This window comes from Diorhabda carinulata, chromosome X, assembly GCF_026250575.1.
Source record: "Diorhabda carinulata isolate Delta chromosome X, icDioCari1.1, whole genome shotgun sequence".
In the NCBI taxonomy this organism is placed as follows: domain Eukaryota; kingdom Metazoa; phylum Arthropoda; class Insecta; order Coleoptera; family Chrysomelidae; genus Diorhabda; species Diorhabda carinulata.
The window spans coordinates 54,895,776-54,917,656 of NC_079472.1; the positions used below are offsets into that span (position 1 = coordinate 54,895,776).

General features: G+C 31.4%; 3 protein-coding genes across 3 annotated transcripts; all 3 read right to left on the reverse strand.

The window, feature by feature from the left end:
- Positions 1 to 342: 342 nt before the first annotated feature.
- LOC130902025 (serine--tRNA ligase, mitochondrial) lies at positions 343 to 6,128 on the reverse strand. Its single transcript, XM_057813823.1, has 5 exons — positions 5,365 to 6,128; positions 4,656 to 4,804; positions 3,584 to 3,771; positions 3,261 to 3,518; positions 343 to 2,340 (listed from the first exon to the last, which is right to left on the reverse strand). The coding sequence occupies exons 1-5, from the start codon at positions 5,828 to 5,830 to the stop codon at positions 2,109 to 2,111; spliced, it is 1,293 nt and encodes a 430-aa protein (XP_057669806.1). The 5' UTR covers positions 5,831 to 6,128; the 3' UTR covers positions 343 to 2,108.
- A 1,678-nt stretch (positions 6,129 to 7,806) lies between these two features.
- LOC130902026 (translation initiation factor eIF-2B subunit beta) lies at positions 7,807 to 12,896 on the reverse strand. The gene is made up of 7 exons (XM_057813825.1): positions 12,737 to 12,896; positions 12,466 to 12,682; positions 11,858 to 11,997; positions 10,928 to 11,084; positions 10,601 to 10,795; positions 9,086 to 9,282; positions 7,807 to 7,903 (listed from the first exon to the last, which is right to left on the reverse strand). Exons 1-7 carry the CDS (start codon positions 12,793 to 12,795, stop codon positions 7,831 to 7,833), a joined length of 1,038 nt encoding a protein of 345 aa, XP_057669808.1. The 5' UTR covers positions 12,796 to 12,896; the 3' UTR covers positions 7,807 to 7,830.
- Positions 12,897 to 14,756: 1,860 nt separating this feature from the next.
- LOC130900560 (haptoglobin-related protein-like) lies at positions 14,757 to 21,058 on the reverse strand. Its single transcript, XM_057811257.1, has 6 exons — positions 21,007 to 21,058; positions 20,701 to 20,872; positions 18,685 to 18,890; positions 17,087 to 17,280; positions 16,975 to 17,032; positions 14,757 to 14,914 (listed from the first exon to the last, which is right to left on the reverse strand). Exons 1-6 carry the CDS (start codon positions 21,056 to 21,058, stop codon positions 14,757 to 14,759), a joined length of 840 nt encoding a protein of 279 aa, XP_057667240.1.
- Between the last annotated feature and the right edge of the window lie 823 nt (positions 21,059 to 21,881).

The window sequence follows — 21,881 nt, forward strand, 5'->3', positions numbered from 1 at the left end:
TTCAATAATAAGAAAAATAGGGAGATTTCTATATTTAAACATACTATCAGTTTTAAAAATTGTCGTGACGCTCTTTGTATTTAGTAAGAAATGCTTTATTATGGAAAACATTTTTAAAGGTAGGTAAGTAGAATAATTTTCAAAAGAAAACAATGAGCACGGTTATCGCACAAATATATAAGTTAATGTTATATGTGTACATAACTGTAAATATACCATAAAACTATGTCTATTTTCCCAATAAGTAAGAACTAGAATTAAATTTACCTATTACTGTTTACACATTAAATTATTCTAAATGTAAGTTACATTATGTATAAGGTGTTAAAACAATAAAGAAAATTTGAATTTAGTAGTATTTTATTACCATAAAACCATCAAAGATATATACTCAGATCCAATGTCTAGATTCGGGGATTGTTGTACCCCCTTTTTAAAGCTGTTTTCAACTTCTACACCGCGCTTCAAATGAACTCAAAAATCTATGTTAACTTCAAGACGGTTGAAGCTTAATTTTCCAAAGCATTTCTTGCATAAGCTCGCAAACTCAAGGCATTCTGATGAACTAGAGCTTCTTTCTCCTTCCCACAGAATCAACACTCATGGGAGACCTGTTAGGAAGCTAGTATAGAGCTTTACCTTTCATGATATTGAGATTCTTGATATACAAATACTATGGAAGACACCTCTTTCAGTTTCATCCTTTTTATCAATAAGTTTCTCATAGAAGCATTTTCCTAAACCACAGAAAAGTAGTACTTTCTAGATCTAGTGGTAGGAAGACAGTTTTTGTAGTGATTTAGCCCAGAAAGATACCTCTAGATTTCTGCTCTTTAGGTTTCCTTCTTCCAAAACTTTATCCTTATAGAAGCATTTTTCCTCTACAGCAGAAATTATCCTCGCAAATAAAAGACGTTTGTATTCTTTTCTGGTGAGTATATTTGGCTCTTCATTGATTTATGTATATATATCCAGGAACTCTAATTGCAGATACTCTATTCTTGCCCAGTTCTGTTCAGTTTTTTTCAAGATAGCAAGTATTTCTGCCTATACATTCGAACTGGAGTCTTCAATGGGTTTGACTAATATACTTATTTCGCTTAGTTACGAAACAACACACTCCACGATTTTCAATACTCTTATCGCCGGTATCTTCCATAATCTGTATATCACCAGATATAGAAGTATAAGATCTGTGTTAACCTCAAATGCCCTAGTTGTATATAAACCTCTTTTGTGTATATTGTTTTCCTTGGGCGGTACTGAACTGTTTTCACATGTCAGTATTTCTGGATTATAGCTCTAGGTTTTACCAGATAGGCTTCTCCTCACCGTCAATGCCTTCAATGGTTTACTACCAGTAACTTAAAAATAGTTTTTCATACTAGTTTTCCGCCTAGGGTTATCAAATTTCCAGACTATATTTTTGATTAGAGACAGGTATTTCAAAGTTTCTCATTCCAGGTAAACGGAGTTACTGTGGTCTTGTTTAAGATAATGTCTAGATCCACTGGCAAGCACCATTCTCTCCGTAGTTTGAGGCACTCCAGTAATAATTAACATAAAATCCAATTTTAAATACATGTAAGTCTATTGATATGAATAGTCGTAACCAAATTAATCGTTAGGGAAAATAAACAACTGATGGAGGCTCCTGTGCACTTAAACTAAGTTGACAATATTTTCTTTAGTAAAAATATACATTTTCAAAGACAATATTTTTACATTTTTTGCACGCTGTCAGTTAATGAAGTACATCATACTTACAGATATATTATGTAAGTATTGAGTAATACAATCTGGATACTTCACATATTGTATGAAAAACAAATGTTTTGGAATAATTGATGTGTTTGAGAGGTGAATAAATTTATATGTAATACTCATTTGTGTTGAGACAAATAGTGACAAATTTAGAACCGTCCTGGTTGTTCAGGTGGCAACCATAGCCACTTTTATGTGATTTTATAAGCAATGTCAGTTGTGAAACAAGAAGTTCGAACAACATACTTACATTGAGTTATGTTTAAAATGTGTCTATAGTGATAATATAGTAACTTTGAACTAGCGTTAAGTAAAAAAAATTATAAAGTTTCTTTTGAACTGTATTATTTCTTTTTATTCTTCACAAGTCTCAATTCCGGTACCCCTTTTTGTTTCCCTATAAAAGTTTTATCTTGCATGTATTTATGTAATACTTTCGGTATGTGAATTAACCCTTTCTCATTTTGTTCATTTTCTATTATAGATATCAGCAGTCTTGGAATTGCGCATGCTGTTCCATTCAATGTATGTACAAATCTGGTTTCTCCCTCTTTGGTCTTGTACTTTATATTCAACCTAAAATAAAAAAACTTGTCAATATTTTATGAACAAATATTTATCTCTCTTTTTCCTTTCACTGTTCCCTTTCTCTATTTTTCTCCCTCTCCAAAACTATTCTAATAGATTGTAACCAGGAATAATCGTTGATATACAAGCTATGACAATAAAGTTCAGTGGATAATGCTAAACAAACAAGTGTCCTGAAAACTTTGAGAGAAATCTTCTTCTGAATAGAATTATAAATTCTTGTCATATCTAATTTATAGGTTTCCAGGAGGTATAGGTTTCTAGGATATTCAATTTGCACTACCCATTTTTTTGCCATAAACAGACTCAAATCTCTTTCTTTTGACAACAATTTCAAGTCCTGGTAATAGTGAGAAAGTGGAGGTTTGAAATTTGGAAACTTTGATGGATGTTCAATTTGCACCACCCATTTTTTTGTCAGAAACAATCTCAAATCTCTTTTCAAAATGATTTTGAGTCCAGGTAATAGGAAAAAATATGGAGCTTTGAGATCTGGGAACTTTGATGGATGTTCTATTTGAACTATCCATTGTTTTGCCAGAAACTGTTTGATTTTATGTGTATAAGGACGAGCTTGTCATGAAAAAAAATCACAAACCTTGTTATATATAAACATTTTAAAATTTTAATGTAATAATCATAGTTGTTCTCTCGGGAAAAAATCTTTGTGGATAATGTATTGACTAGAAAAAAAGGTCGCAATATTTTTCCCTTCTGAGCTTTATCAGATGAGGTGATGCCATGCTTTACTGGAAATAAAGGGGATGGTCAACATCTGCTACTATTTATGTGTAGTATTTTGTTTCGTCAATGTTGTCCATTCTGACTTGATTCTCCCAACTTTGTTAGAAGTATTATTTTAAAATGCTTGATAACAAACATTATTCAATGTAAATTGTTATATTGACCTTCTAGATTGATAATCTGTACAATTGCTGCAGCTGGAAATTTCTCCATAAACTTTTCTACCTGGCATCCAAGCCTCAATGTCATATTTTCTATAAGCTTGTGCTCCTAATTCATGTGGTGGCATATCTAAAACTTGGAAATGCAAATCAAGAGATTTAAATTGTTCCTCTTCCCATTTTCGTATTTCTTCCAAAGCATTATCAGACATTTCTGGTGTGGTTACCATAAACATTTCCACTTTAGTGAATTCATGAACTCTAAAAAAAGCATTAAATGTTATTTTCAAAAAAATTTTTATTGTGATTAAGCATCAATTTCATACCTATAGATCCCTCTTTCTTCTGCTGTACTGGATGTTTCAGCTCGATAGCATCTACTAACCGCAGCTAACTTTTTAGGTAAATCATCCTCTGATAAAATATCTCCAGCAAGGAACCCTGCTAATGCCATTTCTGATGTACCAGAAAGGCACATATCTGGTGGATGTATTTTTGAATCCAAAGTATATACCTAAAAAAATTAATATAAGGTAGTCTAAACCAAACCTCTAGGTAATGGCAAAGTGAGTTTGTGAGTATATTGGGAGATAAAAGATCAAGAGAAAGTGCATTAAAGGTAACAAAAAACAATTCCTTAAAAGAAAAGGAAGTAGAGATACAAAAGTAGAAGTAGAAATATAACAAAAAGAGAATATTATCCTTATACAGAAAAAGCGAAATAGCTTTTTGTCAAATAGGGGAAAAAAGATCAATTGATTGGATGGGTAAAACTTTCAAAGGAATATGGGACAAAACCGTTGACAATAAGGGAATGGGGAAATAATCTAATGATGTAAAAGGAAAACAAACTCAATATCATGATATTTAGTAAACAAGGATAAATAGTAAGCAATGATATAATAGTTCTGGTGTTTATTAATACGAAATCAATCTTTGTCATGGTGGTTATAAAACAAATATGAGCAGAGCTAGAGAAAATATAGGCCTGAAACATGAAAACAGATATTTAGTAAGGGCTAGAGCACAAATTGCAAGATAAACATCAAATTTTAAAATAAAAGGAGGAATAAGGCAAAGGCAATAAAGTTCGCTTTTGCCTTCAGATAGGTTGTATGCTCAATTTTAATTTTTTTTTGTCTGGATCTAGGAGACTTAGTTAACAGATTGGGTACCATTCTACTACATACTGACGATTTTAAATTTTCACTTATGGACGTTAAAAACTATAAAAAGGTGATTGGTTCTGGTGACTATTAAAGTTTTAAGGAATATCACAAACTAGTGTTTGTAAAGAAAAAACATTTTAAGAAATATTTGATACTTTAAAAAATCTTATTGAAGCAATTTTTATTAGTACTAAGCACAAAGTAACCTGATTGATATTCAATATCTTACTTGATTACGTTCTCCTCTAGTATTCATCCCACATCTTTCAATTATATATCTGGGTAATATATCTGGTACAGATATAAGTTCATATCCTGAATTTATTAAATTTTCAACAAAGTAATTAATCAGTGCTTGCTCTAATTCAGCCAGTTCACCTATAATACGTTAAGCTTGAATTGTGCTAAGTAAATTACACATGTTCAACTGCCAGTTGCATAAGACATTTTAAGAAAGCCTCAAATTTAAATTTCATAATGCCAAATATTCTTTTAATTTAAACTTCAAGGTAAAGTTGAAAATGTTTAGCTTTAGCACGTTAAAGTCTCCTTTAGCGACAAACTACAAATACAAACACATGTTTGAATTCTAAGCTGACCCAGAAGTGTTTTTAATAAGTTTTAAAAAATAAAAGGTTTATGACACAATGGTAGGCATCGTGCTACATTAAGTTCGAGCTCAATCTCATCTGAATAAAAAAATATAGTTATCAGAAGACAAAAAAAAACATCGAAATAGAAACTATTTCAAAATTTTTGTTAATTATAAACTAGTAATTTTGTTTGAATTTATTCCTAAACTGATTTCTTATGATGGATATACTTTTGTTCATATAAATTCGTTCAAATGAATGCTTAAGTACATTTGAAATATTGATTGATACCTTGAAATATCTAATTAAATCAAATAACAAATTTTTGAAGCTAAATAAACTCACCTAGAATATAATAGCTCCTATTTCCAGATACATTACCGAGTTGTTCTGTTCTCACCAAATTAAGTTTTTTAGCTATTTCACCAAATTCTTCACATTTAAAAGGAAACAATTTTTTATTATTAACTACTTTAATTACTTTTGGTTTATCGCCATAAGTATAAATATTTGGATGAGTGTCATTGGGAATTTGATTCAACTCTTTATAATATTGGCTCCTAATACTTTCATATTCATGTGATTGCCCATTAATTTTCTCTAGTTTATTTTTCAACTCGTGTAACAACTTAATATCACCAACACCTTTTCTGTTATTTATATTATTTTCTATTGCATTTGAATTGCAAGGATTACAAAGATACTCTTCATTAAGCTCGGGATACTCAGGAATCTTCCAAGGTATTGTAGAACTCCATAACTTGAAGTTTTTTGTAATATTTATCGTCTTCAATAAGTTTCCATTAAGCATGACAAAACTGAATGTACGAATTTATTGTTATTCGCACTACAAGTAATAAAAGTGTATTTTTTGAATAACTGAAAAGTTAATCGTGTTTTAACAACATAACCTCTTTAACATTCATCTTATGTACAACAAAATTCCTACACATATACGAAGGGTATGTTCCATTTAACGCCCATAACCATTCTAGCAATCATTGAGGCGTTCCACTAAATGTCTTAATAAGTCAGGTGCCAATGAAACTAAATAATAAAAGTATTATCTACAATTTTATCGCATTTTTTACAAATAATGCGTTATTACTAGCGTTTTGTCCGTTCATCAGTCTATCACAGGAAACATGTAGCGAGCTCAGGTTTGTTGCATTTGCATGTAATTCGACAAAATACCTTACAATTACATTATATTATTGCTTTTTCACTTGGTTATCAATACTTTTCCTTAAATTATTACCGAGAAGAGAAAGTAGTTAACCTTTCGGGGCTTCCCTGTACGTGCTAACACTTTGTCGGTTCTTATATAGGACACCCTGTATAGATTCAAGTACATGATGCATTCGTTATAATTCATATTATTAGTAGTACCCGAATAAAGATTGTATTGTGCACAATTAATTTATAAGTTAAGTAATATGCAACTATACTCGCAGCAACTACTACTACTATAGTAATACAACTATACCGTTCATTTTTTACAATACAGTTTTCAACTTTCCCATAGCTGTGGGTGGAATTATTCTCTAATATAATTGAAAGCCAAAATTTAAGAGATTGATTGATCTAATACTTGTTTCCACTATTGTGGATCTTTTACTACTTCAACTAATGATTTTTTATACGGCGGCAATTTCTTTGTATTGTTTTCATAACTTGTTTACATTATGTTGTAGCCGTGTTTATAGAGACAATTTCTCAAGCCTTTTCGTTTATTTATAGAAAATTAAAAATTCTGTAAAGTGAGACAGTGTATATAAATAACCAAAGGCTTGTTTTGATCAATGATATTTACACAATAGTCAAGAGTTGGTTATGAATATATACATCAAATTTGCAATCCAACTCTTCTTGTGATGAAATTCTTATATTTTTTTAAATCAATGGAACGTTCTGATTTAGCCAACAGTGGATATGCTATTTGTGTTAGGTTTTTGCGAAGGAAATTGTGGAATAACATCGGAGGAGGTTTCCTAATCGCATAGTTAGGATATATATAAATAAGTCTCCAACAATCGGAGAGACAGTAGATAATTTGTTGTCATAATGAATATATCGCAATAGTGAAACATAAACCAAATGGTGAATTCAGATAATTTAGATAAGTGTTTAGTAGTAAGTGGTAGGGGATAATGAATACTTTAGTGTTAGTATAAATAAATTCCGTTAAGTAAGAGTTGAATCTGCCAAAGTACAATTTTGGAGGCATAAAATGAGAAACAAAATTTCTTAAAGGAAACAATAAGGGATAAAATTTTATGATAGGAACATACTGAGAAGACATTATATAAGACTAACATCTTGAAGCGAAATGTTATGGAAATGAATAGTCGGAGAAGGAATTTCATTAGCAGACAATCTGAAACAAAATTTTATGATACCGATAGTGCTTGGTAGAAGTGATAATGAATACTTTAATGTTAGTGTATAAATAAATTCCTTGTCTTTATACTTTGAATAGATAAAAAGAACATTACATTATGAAATTGGGTCCAAAATAATGAACTTCCTGTCTAAGACTTTCGAGTTGCTTCTGAATTTTGAAGGCCTACAATGAGAAACAAAATTTCTTGGAGCAGACAGTCTGAGACAAAATTTATACATCTCTGCTTTTGGTTCTTATGCGGAACATCCTCTATATCTATAAAATTAAGAAAGAAAATGTTTTATATTTCAAAATACTCTAAATTTTGTGTTGTTTTTAAAAAAATAAGAGGGGAAGAAAAAAAAGTAAAAAACAGATTAATTATGAAATAAAACATATTAAAATTAAAAAAAAATGTACATTTATTTTCATATATCATAATCATCTTGATGGTACAATTCTGATAATAATCTATAAACGTATGATGGCGCATTTCCACCCCTGAAACACAAAAATAAACATAGTTCAAGTTTATTTCAATTTTTTGAATATATCATTCTTGAATCATGACCTATTTCAATTAATTATGCTTTTTTGATAGAAATATCTTTTGACATTTTGACCAATTTGGAAATTTATCAAAATTTTAACTGAAATTTATGACTTTATTACTCCAAGATCCATCAGAGGGAGTAACACTTCTAAAATGATACCTATAATAGTAATAGTTTAATTGATTTGACATTTTGTTCATAGTTTTTTTCATAAATTCTTTTTATTTTAAAGACCTGTTCTACTGTTTATCTGTCAAATCTCTATGGAAGGATTTTATATGGCTCACTAAATAAAGCTATTCCATTGTAACTCTTGGATCACCTTTTTTGGTTTGTGATTTGGTTTTGCTCCCCTTTTTATACACAGTTTTCTTGTAGTTTTCCTCCCCTTTTTATCGATACTCAGTTTTCTTTTAGTTTTCCTCCCCCTTTTTTATCAATATTCATCTTTTATCATGGTAATAATATTACTTCATGATTTTCCACAGCATACTATGTTATATTTATTTTATAATTCCCTTTATATTTCAATAAACAATCTTTTCCTGTCATTCTACTTTTTACATTCTTTTCTGAATCTGCTAAAGATTTTTACTGTTTCTTGTGTTCTATTTATTGTGACTTTTTTGCACTCTCTTTTCCATCTATATCCACTATTTCTTTTGATTAATTGTCTTTCTACTTCATTTTACAATATTTTCCTCGCATTCTACTTTTTACATTTTTTCCTGAATTCGCTATAGATTTTTACTGTTTCTTGTGACTTTTTTGCATTCTCTTTTCTCTCTATATATTTATTTTAATTGGTTACTCTTTTTAATGCCTGTTACTTCTACATTTCCCAATAGTCAGCAATACACCATTTCTTTTCATTAATTCTCTTTCTATTCCATTTTACAATCTTTTCCTTACATTCTGCTTTTTAAATTTTTCCTGATCATGATTCTATTTTTCCACTTTTATTTTTTCAGTATATTTTGTCTCTATCTTTTAATTGTTATCTACATCAGCTTTTCTATGTTATATTCTCTATCATTCATTAGTGATTTGATTTTAGATTTTTAAATGTTGTTAAACCAAACCACATACCTACCTAAAAATATATGATATAATTATTGAGAATACTCACTGATGAGAAACAAATAGTGTAACCAATTCTGGTGGAACATAGTCAAATACTGGATTGTAAACTTCTACATTGTTAAGAATTTTTCCAGCCGATTGTGGAATGATGTCAGCTGGAGATGCACAAATGTTGAAAGTATCATTGTTATTAGATACTACATACATTGGAGTAAATTTGTACATATGGGAGAGTACCATAACCTGAAAGTACAATAGCATATAATATTATGACAGAAATAAGTAACTGAAAGGGATTGAACAAGTGACAAGTACAAATCACCTAGAGAACAATGAAAATTGCAATTTTTTTATTGTTACTTCAGGATTTACGTATGATTAAACTGAAAGTTATTGGAGAGTATGCAAGGCTCGTGACAATACTGCCACTAACCCGAAGTAACAATTTTGTTTGCTTCTTACTTTCTACATGGGACTATCTATCCATTTACAAATAAATATTTAAAACAAATATATGAAATTATCAGGTTGAAATTTATTGCAGAAGACGAATTTGATAAAGGTGCAATTGTGAGATCTTGCAGGTATCGATCAGTTGAGCTTCATTTGCACATGCTTTTGATCAGGATATGTTGCATCTTGTATTATATTGCAGATTGTCTTGCTTTATGTAAGCAGGAGTGTATTTCAAATTATTTGCCTAATAATAGGAAAACACAGAAGTACATTTTGAAAACACTGTTTCTTGAACATAAAACTTTCACTTATATTATTATCTCTGATTTCCATGAACCGTGATCGATTTGCATTAAAATTTGGAATTAAGCTTAAATTACCCTTATCTTCAAAATCCATCTTATGCCGATATGTGCTTATTACTTTTAGGGGTGAAAACTAACCTTTATTACAAAAAATCTATAAAATTATAACTATAAGCGTTTAATGAGTAGAAAAATACTTTTGACGTTTGAATAAAAGTTGTTCGAAGGTTTAATATAGTATTTATAATTTTTCAACCCTGTTTGATGTATTTCATCCCTTAAAAAGCCCCCCCCCCGGTTAATATAAAATTACAAAAAATTTATTTAATTAAAAATTTTCAACCCTTAGAAATAATCCCTTTCGAAAAATATTACAAAAAAAATACTTGAAAAAGAATAAATACATCTATAAGTAGTATTAATCTGTTTTGACGTGAATATTAGGACTTAAATTCATATTATATTAGGAGTTCAAACATGGTGAGAATTATTTTTTTTTCTATATGTAGATTAATATTTGGTTGGAGCACCGAAAAAAAAAATTTATCGGAAATGAATCACCTTACTATATATATATATAAATTCATTGTTCTACATTTCAATGTTATGAAAAATAATTGTATTCATCCATTTTTTACTGGGATCTCGTCTTTCCAGTTATCTTCATTTTATACTAATTACACTCAAATTACAAAATGTTGTTGCTAGAAATTTTACACCAGAAGTATTAGTAACAATATCAAAAATATAAATTGCAATACTAATATTATACAAGAGGGATATTATTGCACTCAACTTACTGGAACTGAAAATTGTTTAGCTGCTAAACCTACTGCGTGTATACCACTAGCAGCTCTTAATCCACCATTTGCCAAAACTGTGTGGGTACCAATTATCACTTTGTTTACCCTAGACATCATGGCAAAAATTGCTGAATCTGGTATCACAATGGTCTGAATGCCACTCTTTGCTAAACTTGTAGCCATTGTGTGGCCCTAAAAATTGGTTACAGTAACTATGGCCTTCATATCAATTACCGCCTTAGAGATATTGTGAAAAAATATTTGATTGTTAACAAATTTGCAAGATAAATCTATTTAAATTTAAAAGTTTATATTGAATCTTACATGATAGAATGGAGCCCCTTCGGCCACTACAACTTTGAAATTTCTGTCTTTAGCAGCATTTTTTAAAAACTTTTCTACAGTATTGGATTTTCCAACAGTCATGATCATCTCATCCATGTGAATATGTTCAGAAGCCTGCGCTGCTATATTTTCAGAACTAAAATTATATTTGAGTAGTAAGTAAACGGTACTCTAAAGTGAGGTGTCTTTGGACAGTGTGGGTGCTTTCAGACATTGTGTAGTTGTCCTACATTTTCGACTAAATCGTCGGTTCAAATTATAATATCTAATTCTGAGTATAAATGAATCTTTGTTTATAGTTGTTAGAGGTAAGGTGGCAGTTTGTTGCCATAAGTAATGACTGTGTAAGTTTTACCTGATAATATTCTCTTTGTTGTACTGTAACACGATGTTTTATTTGAAATTCGAAATTATGACAAGAAAACATTAAAATTGGCTCTTTTGAAAGTTAGAAATGGTCAAATGAGCTGTAGAAAAGCATTGGAACGTTATAATATCCCAAAGTCCACAATTAATGAAGGACTCTCACCGAAAGAAACATGGCGGACAGACAACACTCATGAAAGAACAAATTTGTTAAGGTTATTTTATTATCCATATAATCTGCTCAAAACAACATAGGGCAAGAATTTCCTCTTTTGAAATCTATTTCTTACTGTTAGATTAGCTCAAAATATTAAGAGAAGTAGAGCTGCGGTAAATCACACGACTATCAATGAATATTTTTTGGACTGCTGGTGGAGGGTAATATAAAAAAACCATAGGATTATGTCCATTGATAGTACATACAACTACAATATTTTTTTTACTTTTTTTAAATATAAATAATGTAGTTATCTAAAAAAAAACTCAAAAATTGTCAGAAGACACCTCACTTTACAGAATTTTTGTTATGGCAATAAAACATACCTCGATTCTATTTCAACTTTATACTCTCCTAAGTGATCTAGCAAATTCGCTTTTAAGCTACTTAATGACTCTGAATAATCCAATCTGTCATTATTATGGGAGGTCACTAACTGATGTAATGACTGTCCTTCTCCTTTTTTCTGTAATGTAAATATCAGGATAAAACTACATGTTAAATCATTCTTCATCAAATTGATGGCATAGATATGAAAAAAGTTTGATACTATTTGTATCCTAAATATAAAAGGATGCAGTACTAGTCAAATGATAGGAAATATGATATTAAAGTTTTTTGTACATATATCTGTAAATATAAAACTGAACTGTGTATTTTCAAAAATTTCTGAAAAATACAAAATACTAGTCTATTCTATTGATGGATTCAAAATGAACTTAATAAATTAAAAGATCTCAATTGGATAAAGATTATTTTGAGAAAATTTCAATTTTAGTTGTGTTAAATATCCATAAACTTTATGGAAAAGTAGTAGATGAAAAATATAGACACTGCAATGTGAAAATTAATTATTCATGTCGTATATTGACAACTTATAATGTATAAACAGATTAAGATGGAATTATATATCTTTAAAAAAATATATACTTACTTTTGATGCTGATTCATATTCTTCCCTGATAATTTTTAAAATATGTCTCATAATATTAGTAGCTGTTGCTTCTGTGGGTAAAGCATCTCTAATGAATCGTATTCTTAAAATTACTAAGTTCATTAGTTCTTTTGCACTTTTCCATTGTTGCTGAGAAATAAGATTTTCTAGTAGATCTTCTGTCCTCAATGCGATATCAACAGATGTGAAAATTTTTCTGAAAAAAATATAACATTTTGCATATGGTTATTAAACATTACATCATCCATACTTATGTTTGATATCACTGACTAGATTACTGACATCTCTTAAATTATCTTTTTCTTGCATAGTAATTTCTGAATAAAAAAATTTTATTAAATAAAAATTGAGCAAACAATAACTTAATATTTTCGTCACAAATACTTAGGTTAAAAATTTCTTCCTACTTCTTCTTTAATTAGAAGTTCGGCCTCCACCTTGACAGTACCTGGCTCGAGTGCTATATTTTTTATTGTTAAATGAAAAGATTGTAAGATCGTGAGAATAAAATATGGTACTACACACGGTTTGTAAAAATTTCTTCATTCCATTTAATATTTCCCGAATTTTGTTTTGTTGAAATTCTTAACTTTCTCATAAACTGGTTTCGCTCTTGCCATCACTACCAAGCTCATTGTGAATGGTTTGCTTCTTGTATTTTCATGTACAAATGAACAGTAAAATGATACCTAAAGGAAGTTTTTAGACTCTTAAGACTCGTAAAGGATGTGAACATATCAATGAATAAAAAAGTAGGGGAACTGGAAGAGATTAATAATTGTTAGGCAAGTAAGTAGTGGTCTAGCTGAAGACATAGGAAAGACTATTGTCAGCACAGATATTGCTCTGTAGCCTTCAGCGATATAGAAAGAGCTTTGGATAACACCTCATATCAGTCCATCAAAATGGCGTTTGAAGAATGGGAAGTGGAAATTCCCATTTTAAAATAGATCAAGGCGATGGAAACTTCCACTGCTACTACTGTCAAGTGCTCTCTGCAAGGCGTAATATTGTCACCTCTACTGTGATCATTGGTAGTGGGCAAAATTCTCTCTAGACTTAACAGCTCTGGATTTACAGTTCTAGGCTACGCGGATGATCTAGTAGTGCTAGTAAGACGCAAGCGTGAAGGTATAATCTTTGCCCGAATGCACACGGTATGAAATCAAAATCTACTTCTCTGAAAAGCACATCTACATTCTCTCAGATAGTCAAGCAGCCTTGAAGGTCCCGAAAGCTATTGAGTGCACAGTCAAACTAGTGTGATAGTGTAAACAAACTCTCAAAAGCACTAGCTAACAAAAACAAAGTAACCCTAATGTAGCTTTGAGGCTACCAGGATATATTAGGAAATGACGAAGTACACAGCTTTGCCAAAAAAGAAGTAAAGATAAAGATAAAGGCTAAATAATCTAATAGACTCTTACTGGAGACCTAACACAATCCAAGGTATTCATAATCATATCAGCTAAATTTGAAGAGCTTCTTGTGATAACAAGAAATGACATATAACTGGTGGATGGTCTTCTGACAGGTCACTGCCTCGTCAAATACCATTTTAAGACGATGGGCATAACAGAGGATGATAATTGCAGATTCTGAGAACAAGCCATGGAAACAGCAGAGCATCTACTCTGCGACTGTTCTGCCCATTTCACTAAAAGGCTCAAGTACTTTGAAGAGGTAGTACTAACATTTAGGGAACTGGGATACAAGAACCTCAAAAAAATAGTCTCCTTTAGGAGGAGTCTATGTACTTTTTGAAGCAGAACAATAAGATGTAGAGTTTTGTACAAAATATTTTCTAGGTATAGGTGCAAAGTGGTTGTAAAGCCAAAAAGACTCCCCAAAACAATCCACAAACAGTCTAACAAGTTCATGAAAATTTTGGGGCTTGACTTCTGACGACGAGGATGATTTCGTATTTTTTGGGCCATATTATTAATTTATTCTCATTGTAAGTCCCAATTTATATAACTTTTATATAGAAATAATTTTTTCTTCGTACTTTGGAAACACTTGCTTAATTTAGATTTAAATAAAACATCAGTTAAATTTTTCATTTATGTATTTTATGTATCCTCAGTCGTCAAATAATTTTTATTGTGTGTTTTATCACTACTATTCCTGAACCTCATTTATCAATAATGAAATTTATCTTTTTCATAAAATGTTCATTAAACGTTTATTCAGAACAAATATATAATTGAAATATAAACTTATAGTAGTAATAGATAATATAAGTGAATAAGAAACAATTGATATCATTTTTAAAATAATCGTAACGACGTTATAGATACAGGCAAATTAAGTTTTCTGCAATTACAATAATCCTTCGTATTTTCTAATATCCAATGTAAGTTAGCTTTTACGTCTGCATATAGAGCAACACCAATACCTTCGCAATCGTTTTTGTCTCCAAGAATACCTAGAAAATACAAAATGTGAAACAGCAAAGTCGGCCATACATGATACCACTTAACTGATCAAAAACACACACACACACACACAATTTCCCTTGAGACGAGCCCGTCCCTCTAGGCATCCACCCCCGGATAAATCCACGAGTGGATGCGAAGAAGAACATTCCAACCACCCCCTGTCAATTCCGACAGGTCCTCATCCTCTTTCACGTCGCAGTTTCGCGTGTAGAATTCTTCCTCTCCCCTGAGGTCTATGGGAGATTCTAGGATGTCTTATCTTTTTGTTAAGAGATTAGCTTGTTGGCTATACACTCTTGGCTCCTTGATAGGAAAAGATCTAATCCGAGTGGTCCTTCGCCTTCTCTATAGCTGTCCCCGATGTATAACTCTGCATTTGCTTATGAAACGCAGAATTACCGTATCGGGGGGTATCAAAAACACACATACACACAAACACTTATATATGGAAATACGTATTGCGGTCTACCAGTTCTTAGCCTAACGTAGAAAAAAGGACAGAAATAAAAAAGACTGTGATTATTTCTCAATATATTCTACCTTTATTTCCACATACTTTTCAGAACGTCTGTCTAAAGCTTCCATACCACTATCAAAATATGTTATTTAGAGTCGAAGTGTTCGTAGCCTGCCTGATTAATAATAGGGCTATATGATAGGTTTGAATACCTATAGGTATCTCTGTTATGCCACGTTCGTATACCTGGCCTGACCTAGAGATGGCAGTAGCTGCTTGAAAAATACCAGCGTATTAGAAAGTATACAAACTAAACATCATATGCTTCTAATTTGAAGACGCCACGTTGTTTAGTGTTTGGCAGTCATCAATAATGAGCGTTTTCAGTGAATTTGTAAACACGGAAAAAATTGGTCATTATTATGTGATACAATACTATTATTTAAAAGGCGTTAGTAGTAGAGTTCAAACGAGGCCATACGACCTGCGAAGACCAGCTTCTCAGTGGATGACCAAATGAGGTGACGACTGCAGAAAAGAAAATCCACAAAGCGGTACTGGATGATCGTCGACTGAAAGTACGCGAGCTAGGCATTTCAGAAAGTTCGGACATCGCATATTAACTGAAAATTTGGATATCAGAAAGCTGTGCGTAAGATAGGTGCCACGTTTGCTCACAATGGAACGCTGATTTATAACCTTGGATGAAACGTGGGTTCCTCACTTTACACCCGAAACAAAAGAGCTGTTAATGACTACTTTGAAGAATTTGACAATTTTTATTATAAAAAGGATATCAAAGCTAAAAGGAGCTAAAAGGAGATTACGCTTAGAAATTAATCTATTTTTTTTTCTAAAATTTCTTAGTTTTCTTTGTTGAGCCAGGTACTTCTGGAACCATTCCCATATAGTAGCCTTGGAAAGTTAAGCACTGGATCATAGTCATGAAACAGGCGCACATCTCGAATGATTTTGTCGAGCCTTTTCTCTAATTAGATTAGTATGCTGCGTTCATGGATGTATTTGATTCCTTAAAGTCAATCAGAAATCGTGGCACCCATCTGGTTGACATTTTGCGGTAATAAATTATTTGCTCAATGCTAACTACGCTGATATCCAATCCTTCAGCATTATCTCGTACAGTACAGCGTCGGTCTCTCAAAATGAGTTTTTCTACTTCATTGACGTTCTAATCGGTAATACAAGTTTGCCTTGAGTCTTGGAGAGGCACTCATCCCTGAATTTCTCGAATAACTTTCGATGAATTTCCGCGGATTTTACATTACCTATAAGTACACTGAAAAGCGATGTTACGCGGTCCATACTACGATTCGTAACTGAACAGTGCAGCCAATATTACAATACTTGAATTTTCGCGCGTTTATTCAAAAGCTCCGGTTTATATATGAACCATCCTCCTACTATTAAGTGCTTTGTTATCTAAAATACGACCACATAACGGATCTGTCACTAAAAGAGCTTTACATATTAAGCTACTGGAGTAGGTGCTCCAGAACACTCTAACGATACACCCGAGTGATTTGGTGAATAAATATTTTCACATTCAAGGAAAACGAAAACGTATCTTACCTACTAAATCGTAAATTCCTGTCTTCGATTTATGCATTACCGCCGTTCCAGAATCATTCTGTAACAAGTATAGGTACACGATATCATTGATTACACTTCATATTACTCTTACTTCACATATAGGATTGATAGATCCAATTACTCCCAAGCATCCTTTATCGTTCGTGATGTATTGAGCCTCACGAACTCCTTTTACACAATCCTGCTCTTTCAAAATAGGCAGGGCTAATTTTCTTGCTCTACAAGATGAGTTGTCAGCGACTGACCATCCATATACAATTCCTACTTGACTTGTATATTCGTAATCTAAAAAAGCATTCTATTTACATTGGAATTCCTTTCAAATATTGGAAAATGTTTTAGTTTCAAATGAGCCACCTCCAATACAGAAATTTTTCTTAAAAATTTGAGGCTATAAGTTTTAGAATTTAAATCAAATATCACCATAGTATGGGTATTACTTTGGAAATAGAGTTAACAATCAATTCAAACTGATTATAGAAGGGTCTAGAGATCTGTAGTAACGTTATATTGTGTTAGCTACTTATCAAAAGGGAAAATAGTTTTTTCTCCAAGCGTATAATAATATCTATATTATTTACGGTAACTCAGATCGTAGAAATAACCTATTGTTTTACTAGTGAAATAATGAACGCTCGTTATTATAGTAGTAACAAAATATTGAGAAACGATAGCAACGTCTTATTATGTAGTGTATTCTAAAAATGTCTCAAGAAGAGAAGAATTTAAATGTATTATTTGGCACGAGTACGATTTCCGTGGCGCTTAGATTTGCCATTTTGTAAATCGACTCCAAATAAGTCGAAAATGAAGAATAAAATTTTTCGATATCTCACTTTGTTTTGGAGATATCGATACTTGAAGTTGGAAAAATTTATTTTTATTTAATATTTGTATATATCAACCTAACCTAACCTAACCTTCTCGTAGTGCACTTTTAGTGTAAAAAGTTTTTTTCGCATGAGGGTTATTTTAGTTTTATATTATTATTTTTTTTTCTTATGGGGGGGGCTACAGAATGATGGAAGTTTTCAAAAATGGCTCATTTTGCTATAAAAATCTGTTTTTTCCAATATAATTTTGGAGTATCAGGGTAAATAATATAAAAATTAAATAAAAAATCTTTTGTTTATTGAGTTACAAGATTCATATTGAATTTGATGTGATAAAATATTCATTTGAAACGAAGTATTGAACGCCATCTGTTCAATAAAGCAAATTTTGAACTAACGTTTGATTATAACTTTAAGTATCGATATCTCGAAAACGAAGCGAGATATCAAAAAATTTCATTCCACAAAGGCAGACATATTGAATTCTTGTGAAAACAAAAAATATTTTCCGAAATAATGGCTGATAATACAAATAAAATTGCTGAGAGAAGTGTGGGAGCAGAAGGGCAAATTATTCCAATTGAGTCTTCGAAAAGTTACGAAAAAGAATATGCGATGTTTCTCGACTGGCGTAAGAAATACGAGGGAGAATTTAAGAGTACAAAGATACCGTAGAATACCATTTTCCGGACTCAAATTAGTACTGCGTGAAAAACATTCTTCTGGTTTTAAAAATTAAAGCTCAAGTCATTACTTTATAAACACACTGTAATAATATAACATGGAATCCGCTAGTGACCATAGTGACCATTGTCAAACTATAGTACAGGTATAATAATTTATAATTAATACTTACTCGTTGATGGTAAGCAGATTGGTGAAACTCTTCTATCTATTACGACAGGTGTGCTTAACCTTAGAAGGGCGATATCATGAGCCTTTGAGGCTGGATTATAATCCGGATGAATAACAATTCTATCGACGCTCATAGTTGATGAAGTTATATCAGGAAAGCATCTGTCTATTTGTCCGACTATTATTTTTACTTGCAGGGGTGTTTTTCTAAAATAACATCCACATGAATATTTATTTTCAATTGCTTAATTTCCAATTATAGTCCAGTCATTTAAGGAAAATCGAGATACCCAGCTATAAAGTCGTTAAAAAATGTTCATTTGACATTCTAAAACTCCTCTCAAAACTCACATATAATTCGATGTGAGCAACTTCAAAAATCGGGGGTCAAAAGTGAAAAAAATCGATTTTTCGCAAATAACTCGTTTCCTATAGGTTTTACGCTATTTGTATTTATTATCAATATTGTAAACATTAAATTCTCTACAACTTTTGTTTCAACATTTTTTCCATACGGTAGTCCCGATCAAAATAATCTCTTATGAAGTTTGTAAATTATTGCTAAATATATAATTGTGAATAATTTTTATTTTTTACGATGAAGAAGAAAAAATTTGAAATGGAGCTCATTGTCCTTATAATTATTTATTTATCTTCTAATTTCTCACGTTAGTTCTATTTGAGAGTGTTTCAAGATGATCACGTCTCTAGGATAAATAGAGAACTGAAAAATATTTGGGGTTTGCCCAGTAAAAAAAATTCGTAACGCCATAGACATTTTAACCGAATATGTTTTGAAAGCCATTGAATTTTTTTTATCTGACTCTTATAGAGGGCGCTAATTCCAGGCTTCGTACCAAGTAGTATTGAACATAACTTTTTCAAAATTGGATTTATTAAGCAAAATTTCGAATGAACTTGAATATAGTTCAATTTTACACCAAAAATGTACTTTTGATAAAACTCGATACTGTGTACCGTTTTCCGAATATTTTGATTTGAAAATTATCCAGTAATAACCGATGCTGGTATGAAGTTATGATAAATGTATTAATTGAATAGTTCAAATAGATAAGGTGGTCGAAATGTCCTCAGTTTTCACGAATATACAAGTCTATCCTTTTCTCTAAAGAATTCATTAATCTTCTAAACGGTTGGGAGCAGCTATGAGGCATTAAAGTGACGTTGAATTCTGTCTTTCAATTCTTGAGGTGAATTTACCTCTGCAGCATAAACTTTTTCTCCAAGATACGACCAAGCTGTGTAATCCAAGGGATTAAAATCGCATGACCGAGGAGGCCAATGAATCAGAGCTTCTGTACCTCTACCAATCCATCGATTTGAAAAATGGCTACTTAACCTTAACCTTGACTGTTAATGTTATACATTTCAAAAAATTTGAATGGAGGGCTGTCCTTTCTTGTAATGTTTGACAGAAATCCACTTTAACTGGTAGATTGTGTGGCAAGAGCTCTTGGACAAGATCTCATACTGATTAAACTGGATTTTTGTGAAATGTTACAAGAAACGAATACTAATTAATAATAATAATAATAATAATAATAATAATAATAATAATAATAATAATAATAATTAATAACTTTACAATACAGCATCGTTTATTACTTCATAATTTTCAAATCAAAATATTCCGAAAACGCTAGAGTAGGTACCTTTTGGGTGTAAAATTAAATCTTGTTCAGGTACACTTTTTGTTTACTAAATCTGATATTTAAAAATTTATATTCAATACTACTTGGTACGAACCGTGTAACTAGCGTCCTCTATGTGAGTCAGACATAAAAATAAATTCATTGGATGTATCAGCTTCCAAAACATATTCGTATAAAACTTCATCACAATGTTGCCAGTAGTTGCGGCAAAAACTTAAAAAATGTGTATAATTTTTTACTGAGCAAACCCCAAATATTTTTGTTTTCTATCTATTCTAGAGACGGGATCCCTTTTTTTAAAACACCCTTTATGTGATGTAAGTAACAAAAAATAATACACATACCCAATAACGTTGTTGGCAGAAGTGAGCAAATATTTGGGAGTAATGAGTGTAGCTGGTAGGGAAGAAGCATTACCATCGACGTTTACCTGTATAGAAGCAGTCCAAGGAAATTCATGGCCTGTTAAATATTCACCGCCCACAAGACGTGCTTCTCTGTTGGGAGCCCCGCATTCTGAAATAACATCGTAAAAAAAATGTATGAGAGGAAACGAACAATGATACAGTTGAAAAATTTAGAACGATGAAATATTTATTCAGCAGACGCCAGAAATAAAACATCGGTTTCGGTTTATAATTCGATGTTACGTAACTGTACGGGTTTTAATTTGTTAGGCACATTTATATTGGGTTTATGCATGTCTCTTAGTTTGAGTAATTCATAGATTTCAACTAATTTTATAAAAGTGTAAAGATTTTGGAACCATCGGTGATGTTCATGCCGAAAATCTTAATTACATTAACACTAATCAAAACAGTTTACGTTCAGACGATAACTCATCGAAACGCGTGTCAGACAGCGTAATTGTCAGCTTTGTTGTAGTGGTAGTGCAAATAGTGCGTTCAGTATCAGCCACAGGACATTTCCCAGCAAAATTAAGATAATGCTGATATTGATCAAGGAACAGCAAAAAAGAATAAGACATCGAAATCAAATCTTCTAACGAAATTATGAAAGAGTGTGAAGAAAATATGAATAGAAAAGCCACTAGATTTAATCTCTTCACTGGCAACAACAAAGAAAAAATATATACTTTTCATCTGATAAGTAGCATTTAGTGGTATTCCTAAACCAGGAAAATCCTTACACAAAGTTTCTTTTTATAGTCATATGAGTTTTTTTCTTAGATTTAACCATCGATCGGGATCACAGATTTATGAAAATGGTACAAAAGTTGTTAGAAAGAAAAAAAAATACAAAATGTCTTATCGTAAACGGTATTCAATACAAACAGATTCTACTGATTTAAAAAACAATATTGTTGGAGTGTCACTGTTTTAAGATATCTTTTACATCTCTTGTGTACGAACGACTTTCCTTAATCGGATAATGATATTCTAATAACAAACAACAAACTCACTAATAGACTCTAGCAACATATATCTACAAATTCCAACTTAATTCCAACTTAGTATATATACAATGGCCAATCATTTTGTTATTCCCCTAACTCACTCTAATT